Here is a 23,819-nt window from a genome sequence, read left to right as displayed (position 1 = left end):
AACTAAAGCATTTCAACTGTTCTTCACTGCAAGCACCCTTTCCCCCCCTGCTCTTTTCTGTGTGGGTAAAACAAATTAAAGAATTCACTGCCATAGCATCTGTTCCTTTCCCTTTCAGTCTGGACTGATACATATGGAAATATATGGTATACTAGTTAAGAATGAAGGTATGAGGCATACAGACTCAAGATACACATGGAATCCATTGGTTAACTCTGGTATTTCTCAGCAATCACTCCTATATAGAGTTCAGGATTGAGAAAACTGGTATATATCTTGAGCTAAGCCATGGTTTATTAAACCATAGCTTCCTGGGTTCATAGCACATTCTAAGCCATCAACCATGATTGATCTCGATAATTGGATTTGCAGTACTGGATCATAACCAACAGCCACATGTTAGTTTGATGGATAGGTAATCCCAATCGCTTTGGAAAATATATTTAAAAACCAGAATTAGCTTTTAAGGCACCTATATGGACATTGCACACATTGGCATGAAAATATATGTTATAATTCTGAGATATATTACAAAAATGCTTAATCATCTGAACAGTGTTCAAAATGCAAAATGCCAGTGATAAGCAGGTGATATAGTAAAACCAGAAAAAAAACATGATTATTCTGCCTTTGATGATCAACACTATTAGGCAAAGGAAATAAGATTATTCTGGTAGAAGCCTGTATAATATACATCCTCCAACTCCACACATCAATTCATTCATGTTTTGTGACATGTCACATGACTGAAACATATAATTTCTTGTAGCTTGAATTTGAAAAGAGATGAAGTCATTGTGGGGCTCACTTTATTCTGTTCTGATTCTATCCTACCTTGTATGGTGGTTATCTCTCTATATATAATCATTTTTGTCCTGTGAAACCTTCCTAAATTGGATGCTTTCCAGGGCGGCAAGGAATTGGTTTAACTTACTTATAAGATACTGTTTAGGGAGGGTTGTTTTACTACTACTGTTTGGCAAGTATGCTGAATATTTAACATCTATTTTAAACTTCATGGAATGTAAAACATTGCTTTATTATATCAATGTAAATAAAGATAAATCCCAGTTCCTAAAATAGCACAACTTGTCACTTTGAATAATGCAACAAAATCCATATGGGATGCTAATTGCTAAGATATCTAGAATTGTTTCCAGTATGTTATCCCACACGTTTATGCCACAGAATTGGATGAGTGCTGCTGTTGATGTCGGTTTTATCATTGGGCATCATGGATTTTGTATGCATTCTGTTGTAGTTGCTTTAATCCTGGTACCCTGTTTGTGAGATAGGCAGCTTTATTACTGTGGTCATAAGTTGAGTCATCATAGTCATTAAGGAACTCACACATTTGTTAAGTGAACTCAGCTTCCTCAATGGCTGTTTTTGCCAGAAACTGGCAAAAAATGTCACAAATTGCAATTACATGACCAAAGCACAGCTCTGTAACCATTTGTAAATCTGAGTAGGTGTGCCAAGTGCCTGAATTGCCATCATGTGACCACTGGGGTTAGTATGACAATTTGTGATAGACACAAGTGCAAATTTAAGTCCTAAATAACTTTTGGAGGCCGACGTAATTTCAAACTGATCAAAAGTTGAGGACTGCTTATACTGAAAGAGGTAAGATGTAACTGTTGATACAGAGGAATCTGTGTTGGTGCTTTTTCTTCTGGACAATCAAGATACACCAGGAGGCAGGAGATTGTTAATGATGTTTGCACCTTTTCTGACAACTGCTTCTCCATAGAGGCCTGCTTACACTTATAAAACCATTACGCTAACAAGCTGCATTTAGGATCCCAATTGTTATGCAGAGCAGATGCTCCAATTTTTTTTATAGTTGCATAATTTGGTCAACCGAAGCAGGCTTTTCTCACATTCTGTTAGAAAGTAGTAAAATACCAATTTGCTGCTATCAATTATGAAGATTATGTCTCTGCGTTATTTGCTATAGTATGCCACTTCCTTTCTAAAAGATAATTGCTACTTGTAGTTTCCTTTTATAAGTATTTTTTAACAGAACACAAGTTGATCTGAAGAACAATGTGTGATTATTTTTTTTGCTTAAAAATGAACCTGTTCAAAATGATTAGAGACTTTTCCCCCACTAGTGAAATAGTTACACACACAGACACACACATATACATACACACAGAGACCAATCCTTGAAATGACCTAATTGGCACAAAATATTAGCTGTCATTTTCCCAACTGTTTCCCATCCTGTTTCCACTGCACCTTTACTGTCTCTCTGCTGAAAGGTGTGGTCCTGATTAGTGACTGCCACTCATAATCTGCAGCGATTTTATCTATGGCATTTGACCTGTCATTAGCGAAGGTGAGGGAGAAAATCATACATTGATTTATAATTTCAATTTTTAAGTCTGCCCACTTACAAATGACTCTTGACCAGCTGGGTTAATAAAAAGCAATACAATCTGTCAAAAGAGAGTAATAGAAAAGGCCAGAGGAAAGAGGGTCATGACCATTAAACAAACTGGATAATCTCAGTGGTGGGTTCACACACATCCTGGCCCTGTGCCTTTGAAAAAGATTAGGTCTGAGGTTTGTCAAGGACGGTGGGGTCTGACTGTATGGATCAAAGGGCAGATCCAAGCTTTGGGGAATCCACCAAGAAGAGTGATTGAAACTGACAACTATGGAACAAGTACTTTAAAAAAAGGCAATTTCTGGAGGAAAATATGAGGTTGCTGCATCTTAAATGAAAGAGGCTTTTCAGCATACTGTTAGAAGGAAATGTGGCAAATGCTGCTTCATCTTCCCCAGATAAAATGGGGAAGCTCAGCGATCATCTACCTTATTGAAAGCTGGGGAAGAAATTGGTGTCAAAAGCAGGAGGGGGAAAGTGACAAGTGTGAAGGGGACAAACTCAAGAAACAAAGTGCAAATGGAGGGAGCAAATGCTGCAGAGAAATGGCTATGGAGGCCTTGGCTAGTAAGAGAAGAGGGTGAGACTGCACCTCCCAAAGTCTGAAATTCTGCTTCAGAATCCCACAATGTCTCCAACAGAATGGATGATGAAATGTAACAGCTTTTCAGCCTTGGAAGCTACTGTTGGATGGTACTGAAATAAAGGGGTGGCGGAGGAAATATTAGTTTAACCGGTAGCAGAAATTTTGAGTAGTTCGGAGAACCAGTAGCGGAAATGTTGAGTAGTTTGGAGAACCGGCAAATGCCACCTCTGGCTGGCCCCAGAGTGAGGTAGGAATGAAGATTTTGCAGTATCCTTCTCCTGCCATGCCCACCAAGCCACACTATGCCCACCAAGCCACGCCCAGAGAAAGGTAATAAAAAAAATTGAATTTCACCACTGGGTTGTTTAGCTCATGAGCTTGGAATGAGATGATGTAAAATCATCAATATAGGAACAAAAGTAGGATTTAGTGCTCTTAAGTGCAGAGAGGGATGAAAGAAAAGGTCAACTCTGAATCCCATGATGATAGCAATCTGAAGGAAGGGATCTTTTGCTTCTTCATATTGGATGGGCAGAAACAATTGGAGAAGATTGTCCTATGCCAGGAAGGGTTTAAAATATGACAATGAGCAGCATGAATTATACCAAGAAGCCAATATAGGGATTTTAGTTTAAGAGTCTTATGTGAACCTAGCCACTACAATTTATAAACTGTAGAGCTATAATAGCTTACTTATGAGCCTTGCTTAACACAATCCTGGCTTAGTGCTAATCGATATAAATAAAATCATATGAAGTGGCCATGAGATACAGTCAGTAGGAAAATTCACTGTGATAATTCTCAATACATTTCTTTGCTGCTATTTTCGGATTGAAAGGAGGGCCACAAATTCACAATAAAACTTAAGTAAATAAAAGCTACATTAAATCTTTGGATTATCCTCAACTACTTATATTTGTTTGCAAGGTTGCCAGCATTAGATATATAAAGGATGCTGTCTATCTGTATTGCATATACCATATTTTTCGGAGTATAAGACGCACCTTTTTTCCTCTAAAAAGAGGCTGAAAATCTGGGTGTGTCTTATACACCATTTTTTGCCTCCTGAAGCCCTGCCCTTCACCAAAATGGCCGTGCATAGCCTTATGGAGGCTTTCAGAGAGCTAGGGGCTGGGGAGGGCAGAAATGAGGGAAAAAATGCCCGTTTTTGCCCCCCCCCCAGCCCATAGCAGCACTCTATAAGCCCCCATAAGGCTATGCATGCAATTTTATTTGACAAAAAAGGCCCATTTTCACAAAAAACGGGCCATTTTTTGCTCATTGGGGGGGGCTCCCTAGGAGCACTCTGCATGCCCCCCCCCCCAAGGCTATTCCTGCCTTTTTTAAAAAATGGGCCCGTTTTTGCGAGGTTTGTAGAGTGCAAAAACTTGTTTTTCCCCTTCGGAAAGCTGTTTAGTTAGAGTGGTTGATGAGAATTCATTGATCAAGTGCTGTCCCAGCAGAAACAAAGTTTTAGGTGCTGCAGATTGTCAGCTATTTCCTTCTCCAGTATATGGATAAATACACCTGGAAACATCTACCTACCTACCTACTCACTCTCTCTCTCTCTCCCTACCTACCTACTGTATTTCTCTCTCCCCCCCTCTATCTACCTATATACCTACCTACCTACTCTCTCTCTCTCCCTATCTACTGTATTTCTCTTTCTCTCTATTTTTCTCTCTCTATCCCTCTACCTACCTATCTACACACTCTCTCTACCTACCTACCTACTGTATTTCGGTCTCTCTCTCTCTCTCTCTCTCTCTCTCTCTCTCTCTCTCTCTCTCTCTCTCTCTCTCTCTCTCTCTCTCCCTCCCTCCCTCCCTCCCTCCCTTTATCTACCTACCTATCTAACTACTCTCTCTCTCTCTCCTTACCTACCTATTGTATTTGTCTCTCTTTCTCTCCCTCTCTATCCCTCTATCTACCTACCTACTTTTTTTAAAAAAATTGCCTCTTCAAAACCTGGGTACGTCTTATACTCCGGTGCGTCTTATATTCCAAAAAATACGGCAGTTTTAAATTAAGTATGCCTGTCTAGCATTAAGTTGATTCAGTCTCATTTTCAAGATGGGAATAATGTCTAAGGGCAAAAATTACTGCGGATGTCAAATACCTTTGTGGGTTTTGTTTTCCTATGCTGTAATCTAGTAGACTTTGCCTCAGGGGTGGGTTCCTGCCAGTTCTAACCTCTTCTATAGAAGAGGTTCCACAAATCTACAGTGCTGTTTAGAACCGGTTCCAGCTCCCTCCCCCCCGCCCATCCGCACGTCATCAAGATGAAGAGCGAGAGAAGGAATTCTGGGAGTTAAAGCTGTCACGTTTGAACACCCCTGGGGTTTTTTTTTCTAAAGGGTTAGGGGTGCAAGGGTCTTGTAACTTGACAGCTTTAAGACTTGCACACTTCAATGCCAGAGTTCCTGAGCCAACATGACTGGAGGAGGAATTCTGGGAGTTGAGGTCCACAAGTCTTAAAGCTGTCAAGTTTGAACATCCTTGGGGTTTTTTTTCTAAAGGATTAGGGATGCAAGGGTTTTGTAACGTGACAGCTTTGAGACTTGCATGCTTCAAATGCCAGAGTTTCTGAGCCAACATTTTGGTTGCTAAGCAAGAGCGTTGTTAAGTGAGTTTCACCACATTTTACAAGTTGGCCATGCCTACCCAGTCACATGGCTGCCAAGCCACTCCCACCCAGTCACATGGCCGGCAAGCCACTCACACAAAGCAGGCCAGACCTACAGAAGATGTTTAAAAAATTTGAAACCCACCACTGCTTTTCCTCCTTTAGTACAGAAATTATTCACATTCTCTTTTACATGCTTTATGTATGTTATAAGTGTTTCTAATATCTTGGACTAAAATATTCCAGTTCAGTTACCCTTAATGGGCAGGGGCACCTGATGAAAACTTGCAATACTAATAAATTTGGCCCCTTAGCATTTGCAAATCAAAGAGTGATTCCAGAATTGTTCTCCAATGACAGTACTATATAGAACAATGTTTTGCATTTACATAAACATAGACCTGCATGAATCTAATTTAGAATTGTCTGCCTGAAGATTTTTTTTATTAAATGTGAGACTTTATATCAGATTGCAAAAAAGGTATGTACTGAAGACTTCAAAAAACGTCTTTCACTGAGCATTTCCTGTAATATCTGAGAGTTCTCAGTGCTGAGAAGAATTAGGAAATGGAGCTTGTGAAAGGGGGGGGGAGGAAGTACATTTCAAGTTTATTTAAACTCTTGCAGCCTTTAGATATCAGCCACTTTAAAAATATTCTTGTTGAAACATGCCATATCCTTGATCTCCCCAAGAGATAGGTTAGATCTTCTGCTTACAGTAATCAGCTATTTTTTATTAAAATCAGCAGCCTATGTCCATTTTAAAGGAAGAATGAACAGAAAAAATGGGCAAATATTTTGTACTCAAGCTTCTTAAAGCAAAAAATAGCTGCGGTAGTAGAGAATGATTGGCCTTAGATGCTAACTAACCAACTGTAACTTCTTGATTAGATACCAACTGAATCTTTGTAAAAAAATAAAAGCTTATTTAAGACCGCTCCCTTTTGTATACTGGCATGATTGACTGATACCATCTGAGTAACAGAAAAGTTGCAGGACATTGGCAGATCTATTTAGAAAAAGAAGGGGAGCTTAAATGTTGATTTCTAAGTAGGAATTCCATCAACTTATAAATCACTTTTCACAAATGTAATAATGGTAGGGGCTGTTATTGTTTAATGCACTGGGTTGTTTCTGGTAAGAAAATTAAAAGCTGAGTCTGAAGCAGGAAATGCTTAACATGTTCTGCAGATACAGTTAAAATAATTCCATGGGAATGAAAACACCCCAGGATGAAAATTGAAGTCTCTTAGCACAAAGATAAAACTAGGACTGAGACATGGGAATCAAAATGTGGAGACTTCATAGCTCAGTTCCCAATTATTCACCAAGAAACTAGCAGATATGGAATCAGCAGCAAATTTCAGGACTGACATGAATGAATGAGCTAAAATAAATATAAGCTGAGCTTAATGCAGGTTGAACACAGCATAGTTTTTAATTTTAAAAAAGTATTTGCAATTGTGGCTATTCAAAAAGTGGCCCAAGGAGATCATTAGAGAGTGTAGAACTCCCCAGTTGAACCACTATCCATATTCAAATGGATAACCCTAAAACTCATTATCTTATTAAGAATCCACTTGTTTGTAAATGAATTGGGATGTTAAAGAATTTCATTTGCCCTGCATATTAAACTGACCTGATCTAATTTTCATTTCTTGGAATCTAACACAAATCAAAACATCTTTTGTACATATTTTAAATTGTTTATTTAACTACTTAGGAATTCTGTTCTACGTGCTGAGAGTAAGAAGTTTCTTTAAGCCAGATTTTGAGAGAAAATACATAAGTTCTACCATTCTTGTACATTAGCTACTCTTAATGGCACTAGGGCTTTAAAAAGCATGGAGATATTTTGTTTATTTTTAAATGCATTTGTTTTGGCTATCAAATATCTCATTTATTCAATTGTGTTACTTTGCTTGGGCATTTGTTTCACTGTTTTGCCAACTGCAGCTCTCTGTTAAAGACTGCCACTTTCTAAGTCCTAAGTGCCATAGAGGTTGCCTCAGTTTTAGAATCTTTTGGTATAACAGTGGCGGCTCTCCATTATGATTACTACTACTTTGTTGTGAAAACTGAAGTTTCCCCTTGACAGAGTGCCATAAAATATATAATTTGAGCTATCCTGGGGAAAGAAAATGATAGATACTCTTAAAGAAAGCTAAAACCAGAAGTGAATACTAAGAAGAGCAATAAAAATGTACCCCTTCATTTAAGAACAAATTGAAGCAGGCACTGATTTTTAATTTATTTTTAAATCTGCTGCTTTTGCTTTTATATTTTGTTTTTAATTTTGTGACTTATCTAGAAAACCTTATTTGACAAAAATATAGAGGTTTATATTAATTAAAAGAAATTAACTAAATCAAATGAATGCTCCTGGTTATAATGCCTTGGTAAGACCACATTTGGAATATTACATCTAGTTTTGGTCGCCACGATATACAAAAGATATTGAGAGTCTAAAAAGAGTGCAGAGAAGAGCAACAAAGATGATTAGGAGGCTGGAGGCTAAAAATATGAAGAACGGTTGCAGGAATTGGGTATGTCTAGTTTAATGAAAAGAAGAACTGATGTGATAGTAGCATATCAGTATTTAAGAGGCTGCCATAAAGAAGAGGGGATCAACCTATTCTCCAAAGCACCTGAGCCTGACAGTAGGACAAGAAGCAATGGATGGTAACTAATCAAGGAGAGAACCAACCTAGAACTAAGGATACATTTCCTGACACTTCGAACTATTAATCAGTGGAATGACTTGCCTCCAAAGGTTGTGGGTACTCCAACACTGGAGATTTTCAAATAAGAGATTGGACAACCGTTTGTCTGAAATAGTGTAAGGCCGCGATGGCGAACCTTTTTTGGCTCATGTGTCATAAGGGGGGGGAGCACAGGGGGTTGTGTGCAGGCATGCCGCACCCATAATGCAATGCGTGACCCTCCCAGTGTGCATGCACGCATGAGAGGTGCTCCACCCATTTTTTGCATGCTTTTTTCACACTTCCCAGGCTCCAGAGGCTTTATAAGAGTCTGGGGAGGGCGAAAAAAGCCTCCCCTGCCCCCCCCCCAGAGGCCTTCCGGAGGCTTCAGGGACCTTAAGGAGGCTTCCCTGAAGCCTCCAAAGGGCAAAAAACGACCCTACGAGCAAACCGGAAGTCCGTTCCCAAACTTCTGGTTCTCCCATAGGGCTGGTTTTTTGCACTTCAGAAAGCTCCTGAAGCCTCCAGAGGGCCTCCGAGGGGGCAGGGGAGACTCTTTTCACCCTCCCTATACTCCTATAAAGCCTGAGGAGACCGAAAAATGCCTTTAAAAAAGGCTGAACTTAGATGGCCAGCGCGTGCATGCGCGCTGCCCAATTGACAGGGCAATGTCTCACGTGCCCTGACAAATGGCTCCGCATGCCATCTGTGGCACGCGTGCCATAGGTTCACCATCCCGAGTATAGGGTCTCTTATTTGATCAGGGGGTTGGACTAGAAGACCTCCAAGGTCCCTTCCAACTCCCTTATTCTATGCTGTATGTTGATTCACTTTTTCATTCTTTCCTACTACTGCTTTACTATTCTATTCTAATCAACCACAATTGGGATGGAATTTTGCTTACTAATCATTATATTTATTAAGTAAGCCTTATTTTATGATTTTTTCCCCACAGTTGTTAAACAAATCACAGTGGTCATTAAGCAAATCCATGGTTGTTAAGGAAATCTGGCTTCCTGGGAAAGTTGCAAATGGTGATCACATGACCCAGGACACTGCAACTGTTGTAAAATACATGTTGGTTGCCAAGTGCCTGAGTTTTGATCATATGATTGTGAGGACATTGCAACTGTTCTAATTCTGAGAACTGATCATGTCTACTTTTTCAGCATCAATGTACTTCAGATGGTTGTTAAACGAATAGTCATAAATTGAGGACTACTTGTTATTTCTCTTTCTGAAATAAGATTTTTGGTTTCATTTTTAACGTGATTGAAACAAGCATATTTCTCTGCTAACAATTCGTCTTTGTGTACAGCTGATGTTCGATTGGCTAGAATGGATAAATTGAAATTCCATGACCTCTTCTTCTTTCCTTTCTAGCATCTGGACTCTGCTATCTATAATGTGTTTAAACTCATCTTTCCCCTTACTCTCAAATTGGGTAACTTTCTTCCTCTATGACAGGGGTGTCCAAACTTGGAAACTTTAAGACTTGTGGACTTCAATTCCCAGAATTCTGGGAGCTGAAGTCCACAAGTCTTAAAGTTCCCAAGTTTGGACACCCCTGCTCTATGAAGTAGCTGTCAAGCCTCCAAGGATCGACAGTAGCGTTAACATGCAAATATTACAGTCCTCAAGTAATTCAAGTATTGCTACTTCACCTAATCACTACTTTTATCTCTGTTAGTTGCATTACATACAAAAATTCTGGCAAACTTGCGGCATCAATGGTTATACCTTTGCAAAGGTTGCTTGGCATGGCAAGGGTAGAAGGCATACAGTAGAAAAAGGAATCCAATTGTGGAGTCTGCATCTCGACATTTCTCTTAACTTGTTAGATATTGAAAGAGTTACTGAAAATCTCTGTTTAAGATAAACGTGTTAGCCTCATCCATTGTATTACTAGTAAACAGTGATGCAGTTTGATTATTGTAGACTTTGGATAAATACAGGTGTTTTATTGAAAGAAGGCTCTTATGATGCCAACATAAATTACAGATAGATATAGATGTATAAAATATAATTAATTAGTCCTATTGGGCACAAGAGATTCTCCAGCTCATTCTGTTTCGTGGGGGGGATTTCTGCCTGAACATCTGCACAGGTTCCAGAAATGTATGCACTGTTACTTGTTTTAATCAATAGTGTTGACAAGTATCACATTCAGAAAGCATAAACTGATTTCCAGGGAACTTTGCAAATGAGTCTGTCAGCATCTTTTCTAGGAAGAAATCCAGGGCAGCAGAGCAGGGCAGGGTTAAAGACTGTAATAACAGAAGGATAGTGAGTCATGTTTTTGAAGAACATTAGCTGCAATAGTTTGTTATGAAGTCATTCCCTGCAATGAGTATGAGACAGTTCTGCTTTTATTTGTGCTATCTCTTGCCTATGGGCTCCAAACATGTGAGACAAATAATAGGCGTGAACCAATGACATTCTTAAATTCTGGTTTCTGGCTTATTTTTCCTGCAGAGTAGAAATGTTTTAGATATATTTTTCTGCAGAGCACTGATTCAAGTAGATGCAACAACCACAACACCTTATCCACATTGTTTCTAATATCAAGCTATTCACACCCTATCTGTCTGTCTGTCTGTCCGTCCACCCACCCACCGATCTATCTATCTATTTATCTATCTATCTATCTATCTATCCATCCATCCATCCATCCATCCATCCATCCATCCATCTATCTATCTATCTATCTATCATCATATTTTAATGTTTCTATTCACTTAAGAATGAGAGTATTACAGTGTCCAATACAGTACCTATATATGTATTTTGGGGTAACGTGCAAGAGTTAAGGATAAGGGTAATTGGTCATCTAAGTTTGTAACCTTATAATTGTAATTATATAATAAGATTAGTTTGTCTAAAAATGTCATTGGCATGAATCTTCAATATTTTACTTACATTAATTATGAAGATACTTTAATTTAGCTATAGCAGCCAAGAGAGTTCATCTAATGATATACTGAAGCAGGAAGAGAGTATTACATAATGTATTAAGGATTATTGACATATCAAAATGCATACGGATAAGATTTTTTTAAAGTATCTTTTCTTTTGATCTATAGAAAAGAAAAGCACTCTTCGGGTTTTTACAGAGCAAACAAATGTAACTGTTTATTGCCTAGCTCTCTCTGCAAAGTTGATCTGATTGTTGGGCTCTGAGGGAATATCCTATACCATCTCCTGTCAAAATATTCTGGAATATTACATGACATGGAGGGTAGGGTTGTGATGTTGCATGCTAAAGAGGAGCTTACATGCAATTCTAACCCAGATTCAGTCATCTGGGAGTCTTGAACATGGCAACAGGGCTGTGAAGGCAGGATAATTTATGTTGTTATTAAACAGCTTGCATTTAAATATTACTTAAATATTTTAAAAAACCTAGGGTAAAGGTTTTTATCAGGCTTGTTTCAATCCTCCAAATGTATTATGAATAATGGAAGCCTGAAGTAAGGCTGGTATAAGTTATTTGTTGTCTGCATTGGAGCAAAAGGTGCCTCCCACCTCCAAGTAAATATGTATGATACTTCTGAGTATGAATTAGCTCTTCATAAAAGAACATTTTACATTGAGAACAGTAGATAGAGAAATATAATCCACAATGTACTGTCCCATACTGCCTGTTTACATAGTATAGCTCCTGAAGTGTCAATAATGTGGATGTCCCAGGACACAAAGAATTAGAGCCAGAAATAAACATATAAGATATAATAGGGCTTTTGGGTTTATATGCTCTTTCTGGTACTCCTCTTAGGGTATTTAGGGCATATACAGTACACTACATACACTTTAGGGAAGAAGAAATAGTATACCTTGGTTATATACATCTTGAGAGGCTATGTCTCTCGACTTGCATAATGATACAATTAGTCTCTGGAATGATTACTCTTCGCTTTTGTGGTGGATGACCCTGTCCTATGAAAGAAAAAGTTCTATTAATTTTAGAAGATCATGGTGAACTCTTGTTTACCTTAAGATGAATGCACATTTGGTGTGAAAACAATAGGAATATACTTGTTCCTGACATTTGCAGATATGTTTCTGTAGTTGTGCCACATGTATAGATAAAAACAATTATCATACATATTCAGATATCTTAATACAAAGCAGAAGATTAAAATAAATTTTCTTAACATAATTTAACAAGCCTTAAGTCAGATTAGTAAAGACTGAGAGGAAAAGAAAGAAGCTACATCTTTCTGTTTTCCAATGCAGATTATGCTGGTATTCTTATGTATCCAGTCAGTTTTTGGGAAGATAATAGATTTTCTCATGATAAATGGGGCCCTAAAGCCTTATCATATGTTGCTTGTCTAATCTATATTTCATGGTAATAGTCCCTTGATCATGGACTTAAATAGTTTCTTCCTCCGTATCTGTATATGTTGAAATATGTTGGAGCACTTGTTTAAAGAAATTGGCTGGTTCCCAAGGTGAATTGCTGATTCTCTCATAAAGTGTAGAGAAAGTTCTCCTCTACAATCCAATCCAGGCAAGAGTTTGGAAATAGCCACTGATTTAGATCTTAATAGCTGAGGAGACTAACTTGGAGAATTTGCAATAATTAGCCTTGCTAAAGAAATTAAGCCTTTCAATTCTTTCCTTCTCCTGGTATTTAGAATTTAGTACTGATAAGGGAGAATAAGATAAATTTGGACACACATGTCCTCCATGCAAAACTTTTCATCTAGGCTGGTTCAATCATGGTTAAAATACCTTGGGCAATATCTACCTGTGTTTTCCCAAAAACAAGACAGGGTCTTATTTTCTTTTGACCCCTGAAATAAGTGCTTGGCCTTATTTTCGGGGAGGTCTTATTATTTTTGGGGTGCAGGAGGCAGTGAGCGTGGCCACCTCATGGCTGCTACTGTGTTGCAATATTTTCAGGGAGGGCTTATTTTTGGGGAAAGGCTTATTTTCGGGGAAGGGCTTATTTTAGCGCGTGCGCTCCAAAGCCCAATTGGGCTTATTCTCTGGGGAGGTCTTATTTTCAGGGAAACAGATTATATACAGTATGCACCTGAGACTTTAGAAACTGAATGAACTAACTCAGATTATCCTTTATCTCGGGGAAGGGAAAATCGTTTTTTTTTTAAAATTAGAACTACTAAGTCCATCTGGTGAAAAAAATATTCTCTCAGTTCAATAATTTGGAATCAAAATGTATTTGACGGTTATTCAGCTCTGGTACACGTAGTCCTTGACCTACAATAGTTCATTTAGTGATCGCTCAAAGTTACCATGACATTGAAAAAAGTGACATGATCATTTTTCACACTTACAACATTTGTGGCATCCCCATGATCATGTGATCAAAATTCAGATGTTTGGCAACTGGTTCATACTTATGACTGTTGCTGTGTCCCAAGGTCATATGATCACATTTTGTAACCTTTTGACAAGCAAAATTAATGGGGAATCCAGATTCACTTAACAACCATGTTACTAGCTTATCAACTGCAGTTATTCACTTAAGAACTAGGGAAAGAAAGGTCATAAAGTGGGGCAAAACTCACTTTACAAATGTCTCATTAAATGAGAACAGAAATGTTGGGCTCAATTGTGGTTGTAAATCAAGGACCACCTGCATTTGAATCTTTTAGATTATTGAAAGCTTTCTTGATTTTAGTAGTATATGTTGAAATAGTCAGAAGAGCCATTTAACAACTGGAAGCAAGTCATCATTACCAATTTATTGCAAATCTAGATTTATTTTTGCCCACCATTGTCCTTGTTCACCTTACATTTAATCTGAACTCTCCATGTAAAATCTGAAACCAAGATAATATCATGGAATAGCTTTTTTTCTTCAGGGAAATGTTCTCATCATCCATTGCAAAATAAAATTGAACATAGAGAGTTAGTACTCTCTGGATTTGAAAGGAACTGTGCTGCCATCAGAATTTGAAATAATGCCTGAAGCATGATGTTCATGTGATTTTTGAACATGACAGATGCAGTTGATAAAAGAGAGAGCTCTGGCGTACTATAGAAAGCTTTTAGTAAACTGTTAATATCTAAAGCTCTTGTCCTGAATGATAGCTTCATCTTTTGCAACCTATGTTAATTAAAAACATTATACTAATGCAAATTAGGATCCAATATTTAGTCTGTTTTAGCTGATGGAAATACTCTGAACATTAAGTGAGAAAATTTGGTACTATAGCAGTTGATAGACGTCAGTTGTCTTTTGTTTGACTTTCAAAAACATTCCCTCCAATAAATTAACCTCCTCCTTTCCACTTACCAAATGGTAAGACAACAGCAATAGGTGAAGAGGATTTTATGCATATATCTTACTCTTCCAGTATGGTGATTTTAGGGCCCTCTTTAGCCAGTTGGTTTAAATGGGTTCAGATTTATATTAGAAATGTCACTCACTGTTGCAACCTGTCATATTGTGTATTGCCAGCTGTTTGTTCATGTCATGGCTTGATTTTGCATGAGTGAGTAATTCCGTTTGGTGGAAGAACGAGATTGTGTCCTTAGACACACTGATGTCGGGTAACACAGGGCTCCACCTTCTCCCTTTTACTCTTTAATAGTTACCTAAAACCACTGGGAGAAGTCGTCTGTGAGCACAGAGAGAACTATCATTGGTATACTTATGATGCTTAGTTGTTTATCTGCATCTTGGACAAATTAAGAGACACAGTCAAAGTTCTATCTTAGTGTCATAAAATTATTAACATGAAAGTTCTGCTTTACTGTCTTGAGGGGTGTTGGGATCTGGCTGGGGAGAAACAGGCTTAATGCATGGTTCTTGATCAAAAAGCATTTTGACTATAGAGAGGTCCATCATTTACTATCAATGTGGTTATGCTCCTCATAGAGGGCAGAATCACAGCTGAGGGTTTCTCTGGAGCCATGGATCCTTCTGAAAAAGCAAGTGGAAGCCATGGCCAGAACACATTTTGTAGAGTTCTGCTTATGTGCCAGTTGCAGCTTTTTCTGAACTCGGAGGTATAGTGGCAGCCACTCATGACTTTGGTTATCCCTTGTCTAGATTGTAATTGAAGTTACACCAGACTACTGTACTCATGTCAAACCATTTCTGCAGAAGTTGCATTGGCTGGTGATATGCCTGGTACAATCCAAAGTGCTGATTTCCTTCTATTGAAACATACATGTTTGGGACCTGATTATGTTTGAGATTGTTCCATGTGGAATCTAACATTTGGCAAAAGCTATAGAATGTGAATGAAAGGGAACTCAGGAGCTAGCCTTCTGTTTTACAGCGCCAGTCCCCCTGAATTTTCATACTTTTGGAGACAAGGATAACTCTATCTCTTTTGGGAGATGATTAAGAGATGGCTGTTCCATAGGGCATTTGAGGATGGATCAGGTGTATGAATTTGGCTGTTTCTGATTTGATTAAAAAGGCTCCTCCAAGTGGAAATAACAAGATGCTTTGTTATTATTTCCTGATTTTGAGTGTGTTTTTAAATTTAATTATTGGAAGTAGAAATTGATAGCTAAGAATTTTGGGACTAAGGTGATGTAAAACTGAGGTGGTAAAGAAACACATAAAGCAATTAAAGTAAGATGGAAAAATAGAGAGAGAAGATTTTAAAATCTATTTTGATTTGCAAACAGTATTGTCTGCCATTGAAAAGTACTGTATATCTTGCAGTGAGAGAAAAAGGGAAGCACAGGGACTCTCAAGCTACGTCCCGTAGTTTTATGCTTTGTTTATCTTGTATGGTCTTAGCAAAAATACCACAAGGTTCAAATCCTCTCATTTACTCATTTTTTTCCACATCAAACATGGATTAATACAGACCATATGGGGGCAGCACTACTGTTCTTCCTGAAAATATCGTATTCTCTAGCTGCATGGCAAGCATTTGCCGATGGAACATGTCAGGCTCAGGCTTTTTTCCAATTATTTGGGTTTATTTAAGCTTGTGCTAGTCATTGACTGACTGGAGTTTATCATAATATGCATGTAGCTGATTAGTTTTCTTTCTCTTGGTTGTATGACCGCACTCAAGTAAAAGTCTTAAGTCTTTTGAATATTGGGATTCAGTGGCAGAATAAAACAGGAACAGTACAAGTCATGCATTGGCCTTTTTGTCTCCATCCTGCCTATCTGTCTATCCTGACCAAAGTGAGGGGACCTTACAATCAGATTGGCAAGGGAAGGGAAGCAATTAAGCCTTTGAAAAAGAAAGTAACGCTCTTAAGAAAAACCCTTCAACCTTTTCTTTTGGACTGCTTTTGTTTCTGGTTGAGATTTGTTAGGCATGATACTATTCTAGTTCTTCGTGAGAAAGCTTTTAATTTAGTTTCTATTTATTCAGGAATAATCTTAGAATGCATCCTCCTTTTGCAAGCAAATGTAGAGCAAAGACTAGGTTGACTGGAAAATCCTAGGATGAAATCCCTTCTGTGGGGATCTTCCTGAATGAGAAACTCTACTGGGGGTGAGAAAAGAGAAAGCTCCTTTTTGGCCTCTGGTCTAAAGCTTTCCCTTTAAGACCAGAGGCCATTTGTGCCTTGGATGCCAGCCCAGTTGGTTCCCCTTTCTATAAATGTTGGCTTTTGCTGATAGAGCTGAACAGCCAGGCCATTGTATATGTCAAGACCACTGGAGAAAATGCCTGAGTGGTGTTTTATATAGTGTTGTCAGTGTGCTCTCTTTTAGGATTGCATTCTTCCCCCCTTGTCCTCCTCCTCCTTGCAGAGACTTGGTTGTCATGGGAACTCCTGCTCTTCCATCCTGTTGGCACAGAATGGAGAAGCCTCCCCATTTTTCAATAGTGTCCTGCCCATTTTTTGTGAGCTGAATGGCACATTTGCAATAATTGCAGATCGTATAATAGTTAAAATAAAATATCCCTATTATTGAGATAAAATAGGACTTGGAACTAACTCAAAGAGAAGGAGGAATAATGTATGTTGACCACATGGGGTGAATAGGCCATACAGAACCTTACTAGATTTGTTTTCCTGCTAGATACTGATCTACTGAGAAAAAAAATATAGCAAAATATATACTCATCCAGGCTAACTGCAATTTTAACTAAAAGAGGAGCATTTTACAGAAGTTATAAAATAAATGGTTTTACCTGCGCTATTGTTTCCACCTTCTCTGATCCACCAGGACAACTACTCCACTTTAACAATATGGACTCTGAAAGTATCTCCCTCACAAAAAGGAAGAGAAATGAGCATTGCGTTGAGTATAAATCCTGCTCTGGCTTGGGACTATTAAGTGACATGGAGAATTGAGAAGGCAATAGCTTTTTTCCAGTTTGATGGAGTAGCAATTAGAGGGCCCCTTGCTACATTATTTTTGTCTTATTGTCTTAGCCTTGTAGTGCCCATGGTACAGTAGTTATGAATTTAGGAGCAAACCCAAGCATATGATATTTTCCCTGCTTATTTAATTGCCTATTAGAATTCTGAAGAGCTTTTGCAAACAGGATGCCAAACTCACCGAAACTAGGGTTTGGTTTTTTTTGCAGGGGATATTTTTTAATACTCCAAATGCTGCATATACGTACGTTATCACATTTGCTCTTACTGTACCACAAGGGTGTCCAAACTTGGGAACTTTAAGACTTGTGGACTTCAACTCCCAGAATTCCCTAGCCAGCATGGCTGGCTGGGGAATTCTGGGAGTTGAAGTCCACAAGTCTTAAAGTTCCCAAGTTTGGACACCCCTGCTGTACCATTTCCAGGTGCAAAACAAGTCTAAAGTATCAACTTGGTTGCTTTAGTTCTGTATGAGCCTGATTTTGAAAAGAACAAATAAATAAATACAGACAAGTAACATCTAATTGCAGAAAGATGCCATGCTTTTGTCACAGGTGCTTACTGTAAAGACAGACTGTGTTGGTCAAAAAAACAAAATCTAATTTTGCCCACTAAGTCACTAAAGTTTTTCGTCCATTGGTAAAATTATAAAAATTATAAAGAAAGAAAATGCAAATCTAAATAGAGGAAATGAATAGATAACATCAGGAGCTTTAAGCAGTAATACATTTCTTGGAGATTAGGCAGTGAAAAAATAAAAAGCAACAGACTGCAAGGACTCATTGTTATTTTAAGTCAACTATATAGATAACTTTTGTATAATTTCTGGCCTGTTCTTGTGTACCTCTGAATCTCAATATGAGGGTTGAAATCTACGGTAGAAGCTCATCTGAGTTTCAAATGCTTTGAAACTCATAGAAACCTGAGAGAGTTCTATCGTGCGGACAGTTCTGACTGCCCCTAGCAGGGGTGGGCTGCTGGGGGTTCAAGCAGAGGTGGGTTCCTAACGGTTCGACTGGTAGCGGCTTTCCGGCTGGAACCGGTAGCAACCCAGGCCTGCCACGTCCCCAAACCAGTTCCCCGGTATCTTCTTCGATCGCCGGCCTCTTCTCCTACTGCCTGTATGTTTCTGTGCATGCACAGAACAATTTCCAGTAAACTGTGCATGTGCAGCAATGTGTGGCGGACGCACAAGTGAAGTGAATAGCGCACATGCAAAAATTTTACACGTGCACAAAACGCCCTTTCTCAGCGAACCAGTAGGAAACAGGTTAGGAACCCACCACTGGTTCGCAGGCTAAGATTCTATGCAGTTTGGAGAACCCCCAAATCCTACTCCTGGCTGGCTCTGCCCATCCCTCCCCTCCCAGGAGTCTCTATGTGGCCCATTTTGGATACAGGTAAGTGCAGGGTGTGTACAGAGGCTCAGGGAGGGCAAAAAATGGGCCTACAGTGTCTATTCAATATACAGAAGTTCGGGAAAGCCAGAAGTGGGCCCGTTTCTAGCCTCAAGAGCCTGGGGAGGCCGTTTTTGCCCTCCCATAGGCTCAAGAAAAGCCTTCGGTGCCCAGGGAGGGCAAAACTCCCCCCCCCCCCCATGGTGCAAGAGACCGACTAGGCCAGTGGTGGGCAACCTTTTTTTTCAACTGAGCCAAATCTCGCCAAAACCACGATTGAAATTTATTTTGAGAGCCACATTTTTAAAACCGAAAATACATAGGATGGTACACTGTTTTTAGTTTCAATAAACTCTGGCATTTGAAGCACACAAGTCTTAAAGCTGTCAAGTTACAAGATCCTTGCATCCCTAACCCTTTAGGAAAAAAACCCAAAGGGGTCTTCAAACCTGACAGCTTTAAGACTTGTGGACTTCAACTCCCAGAATTCCTCCTCCAGTCATGTTGGTTCAGGAACTCTGGCATTGAAGCATGCAAGTCTTAAAGCTGTCAAGTTGCAAGACCCTTGCACCCCTAACCCTTTAGAAAAAAAAACCCAGGGTCTTCAAACCTGACAGCTTGAAGACTTGTGGACTTCAACTCCCAGAATTCTGAGAATTTAAGTCCACCAGTCTTAAAAGAGCCAACTTTGCAGACCTCTGTGTTAGCCCAAAGCCTGGCGCTAGGCGGGCCTTGCTCCCCCATTGGTGAAGCCCCAAGAAGCGAGGAGGGAGAAAAAGAAACGGAGGCTAAGGAGCTTCCCTCCCGCCCCCTCCCAGCAAAAATCTAACCGGGGAGCCGGGCGGGCAGTAGCAAATTAGCCGATCACGCCGCGTGGGCAGTAGCAAATTAACCGATCACGCGGCGTGATCGGCTAATTTGCTACTGCCCGCCCGGCTCCCCGGTTAGATTTTTGCTGGGAGGGGGCGGGAGGGAAGCTCCTTAGCCTCCATTTCTTTTTCTGCCTCCTCGCTTCTCGTCCCCGCCCGACTTCAGGATCCTCCCTAATCATTGTGGGTCGAAAAGAAAAAAGGGAAAGGGGCGCTTGTTTTGAAGTGCCTGAGAGGAGGGAGGGGAGAGGGCGCCCGGCACACAGAAGAGCCACATTAAAGTGTGTAAAGAGCTGCATGTGGCTCGCGAGCCGCGGCTTGCCGACCACTGGACTAGGCCATGCCCACCATGTCCACACCCAGCCAGAAACCAGGCAGAGAACCCCTTGCTAAAAATTTTGAAGCCCACTCCTAGGATGGCATGTGTTGTGTAACATAGTTGTTATGTGAGCTGCACTAGTTGTTGGTTTGCTTCCAGATCTAATTCAAGGTATTGATTATCACTTTAAAGCCCTTCGTGGCATGGGGACAGGTTTTATGGGGAATTATATCACCACAATGGGATTGGCCTACTCCATTTGATCCAACAGAAGGAGCTATGGACCATGTAGGTCAAGGAGTTTTGCCTAGTGGGGTTTAGAAGGCCTTTTTCTGCTGAGGGGAGGTTTGCTCCCACCTGCATGGATATCAAAATGTTAGTTATAGATTCTCTGGTATATCATTTACATTATCTGCATAGTTTCACTAATGGGTGATTTGTCATATTTGCACCTTTCTCTTTTTTTCCTCAAGGCATCTTGATGCAGAAATAGCTTATTCTGCTTTTTCTCACCCCAGTTAACTGCAATGACACATTGCTTACTGGGTACAACTTAATAATAGAAAGACAAAAATCCTTGTGTATTTCTAGACATTTCTATTAACAGTACCTCTTCCCACCCCATACCTGTCTGATTATATTTAATCTGTAACTTATAGGTAAATCTACATACTTCCAGTCTATGGAATCTAATGCTACCATGCATCTATAAGTACTTGTATCACTTGCAGTGATATTGGTTTTATTTTTTTCCAATTTCATGATTCTATTATCCACAGTTAATATGAGAGCTCTTATATTTATTTAAACATACAGATTTGCAACTTCATGAAGATTTCTGTGGTTGTACTGTGTGTGCCCTAGAAAAGCTGTCTGATGTATAATCACTTCATATTCTCTAGTACTTAACTCTTATAATTCCTTAAAAGATATGCTCATACACACACACTTTTTTTTTGCAGGATTCGTCCTCAGATGCCAAAGGAAAAGATTGAAGGATGCCACATCTGCACATCAGTGACACCTGGGGAACCCCAAGTACTCCTGGGAAAGGACAAAGCATTTACCTATGACTTTGTCTTTGACCTGGACACTTGGCAGGAGCAGATCTATACAACTTGCGTAAGCAAGCTGATTGAGGGCTGCTTTGAAGGCTACAATGCAACTGTGTTGGCATATGGCCAGGTGTGTGCCTTTTTTATTCTCCTTACAGTTGCGGTTATGAGCTTATCTGAATGGGATTGGCATGGTTAGAAGGACCATGTTTCCTGCTTAACGTAGAGTACTATATTTTATGAGAAACCATTCTCTGTTTGAGGGCTTGTCCAGTTAAGTTAAGCTTAAAGATAATAAAACCCATCAGAAAAGAGCACGGCAACCCCTTAAACGTTAAACTTTTCCACTAGAGCTGGGGTGGTAAACTGGATTTCATTGAGGGACGCATCAGGGTTGTGTTTGACCTCGGGGGGGTGGGGTGTGTGTGTGTGTGTGGCCAGCTTGACATCACTCATGTCAGGGGTGCCTGTGGTGGCTTTAGAGCTCTGCCAGAGAAAACGGGCTTCTGAGCTCTGTTTTCGTCTGAGACGGCCTCCTGCAACCATCTGCCATTGAAAACGGAGCTTGGGAGGACCCATGTGCAGCCCTCCCTAGCTGTTTTCTGTGGCAGAGGCACCACGAGCCAGTCCTTCGCTGTTTCCAGAGTGGCCCCACAGGCCAGATCTAAACACCCTGCCGGCCAGATCCAGCCCCAGGCCTTGAGCTTGACACCCCTGCACTAGAGGGAGAGGTACTTACTTTTATTTGAAATTTAGTATTTAATTATATGTGTCCCTCTCTCTTTGCGTGTAACAAAATATGCACTTTTTATACAACGTGGGACCTTTTGTTTTCCTGTTTAGCCTTTCTACTAGGGGAAGATGTATAAGGGGTAACAATAACTCTTACTTAAGTATGAAGTGGCTTGCCACAAATAAAATAAGCAGGGAGTGAGATCGTTTATTTTGTATTGACAGCTTTAAGAAATGAAAATTTTAAAGATCATTAAAGCTATCCATGGATTGGTATAAATTTTGGAACTAAATATTTCTGAACCAATGCAGAAATCCTTCATTTCAGTGATGAAAATTGGGCTTTGGAATTAGGGAAAAGATACAGAGTAAATAACAGAGTGGAAAGCAAATGTATATTTCCATAAGCAAAACTTACAAAAATCATGCCGCAGTGGACTAGCAGAGTGAGGAACAATCAAATTTCACAGTACAAACAGACTTAAGGATGAGATGTTTAGCTGTGTATCTAAAAGATATCTTCAGATATATATCCAGTCCTCAAGCCAATAAAAAAATACGATTTTTGATCAAAAGAGTGTTTTGATAGCATCATCCATCTGTTAATATACAGTTAGTATGCAGACATACATTGATGTTCATCAAAACGACATCATAGTGTATCCAAATCTTTCTGGATATATCATAACATTTGCTTAGCTCATCTTTTTTATGACTAGTATGAAGCATACATTTGGGATTATCATTCTGTTTTTTTATCTATTTGTATTCTTTTTTCATTTCTCATTGTTTCTAATACTAATTTCATATCCTGTTGTGGATATTCTATTGGCTGAGTCTTGTTTTTAATCATATTTTTTTCCAAGGGACTTGTCCTTCTTTAGGACCAATGCTTCAGTTTTCGTAGAACCTTATAAGCCAGGGGTGTCCAAACTTGGGAACTTTAAGACTTGTGGACTTCAACTCCCAGAATTCCCCAGCCAGCATGGGAGTTGAAGTCCACAAGTCTTAAAGTTCCCAAGTTTGGACACCCCTGTTATAAGCCAAATGAGGCTGAGTACAGTAATAACGTCTAAAAGCAACCTAATGAGCATATGAGGGTTTGAAATTAGTTTTCTCACATTTCACGCCATGACTTCACACTGGTTCTCACTAGCCCTTGGGAAAGGATGGGAGACAATTTGAAATGAATCAATTAGGTGCCATAATAATACATGGTAAATTAATGTTGATAAAAATGGCAGCAGTTGACAAGCTTGCAAATTAGCTTGTGACGTTAAATGGCTTTTCATTTTAGAAATTCATATTTCCCTTCTCTCCAGGGCAATGTTATGTTTTTATGTTACACAAGAGATGCAGTATGATGTGGACTTACTTTAGCTAATGAAAAAACTATGACAAATATGCAAAAGGATGTGGCATGAACTGGAGTTTAAAAAAATAAGGCAAAGAGTAAATTTGATAGTGATATTCTGTGTTTGCTTGAATGACCAACAGAACAGACCAAGGGTGCATGCTTTCTTACCTATTTTGCCCTGAGACAGTTCCATGAAATACTTCTTCTACAATCTTTAGACAGGTGCAGGCAAGACTTATACCATGGGTACTGGTTTTGACATGAACACTTCTGAAGAGGAGCAGGGCATAATTACACGAGCCATTGCCCATCTCTTTAACGGCATACAAGCACATAAGCAGGCTGCACAAGACCAAGGGGTCCCCATCCCAGAGTTCAAAGTCAGTGCACAGTTTTTGGAGGTAAGTATATTAGTGTTGAAGAGAGTGAGTCTTGAAATAAGAATGTTTAGAAACTCACTGATAAGGCAACTGAGACTGGTAGGTGGAGTGGAATTTCT

At 39.4% G+C, this 23,819-nt stretch overlaps 1 protein-coding gene across 4 annotated transcripts in view; it reads left to right on the top strand.

The window, feature by feature from the left end:
• The window catches only part of KIF21B (kinesin family member 21B), a 74,179-nt gene that overhangs the window by 5,387 nt on the left and 44,973 nt on the right, over positions 1 to 23,819 (top strand). For all 4 annotated transcript variants that reach the window (XM_081947056.1, XM_081947055.1, XM_081947058.1 and 1 more), the window contains exons 2-3: positions 21,139 to 21,361; positions 23,539 to 23,721. In XM_081947056.1, coding sequence (XP_081803182.1) covers positions 21,139 to 21,361; positions 23,539 to 23,721 — 406 coding nt within the window. The remainder of the gene's footprint in view (positions 1 to 21,138; positions 21,362 to 23,538; positions 23,722 to 23,819) is intronic.

The sequence above is a fragment of the Natrix helvetica genome (assembly GCF_964273705.1).
Source record: "Natrix helvetica genome assembly, chromosome: 3".
Lineage (NCBI taxonomy): Eukaryota > Metazoa > Chordata > Lepidosauria > Squamata > Natricidae > Natrix > Natrix helvetica.
The sequence above is the reverse complement of the archived record's forward strand: the minus strand, read 5'-3'. Positions and strand labels throughout refer to the sequence as shown.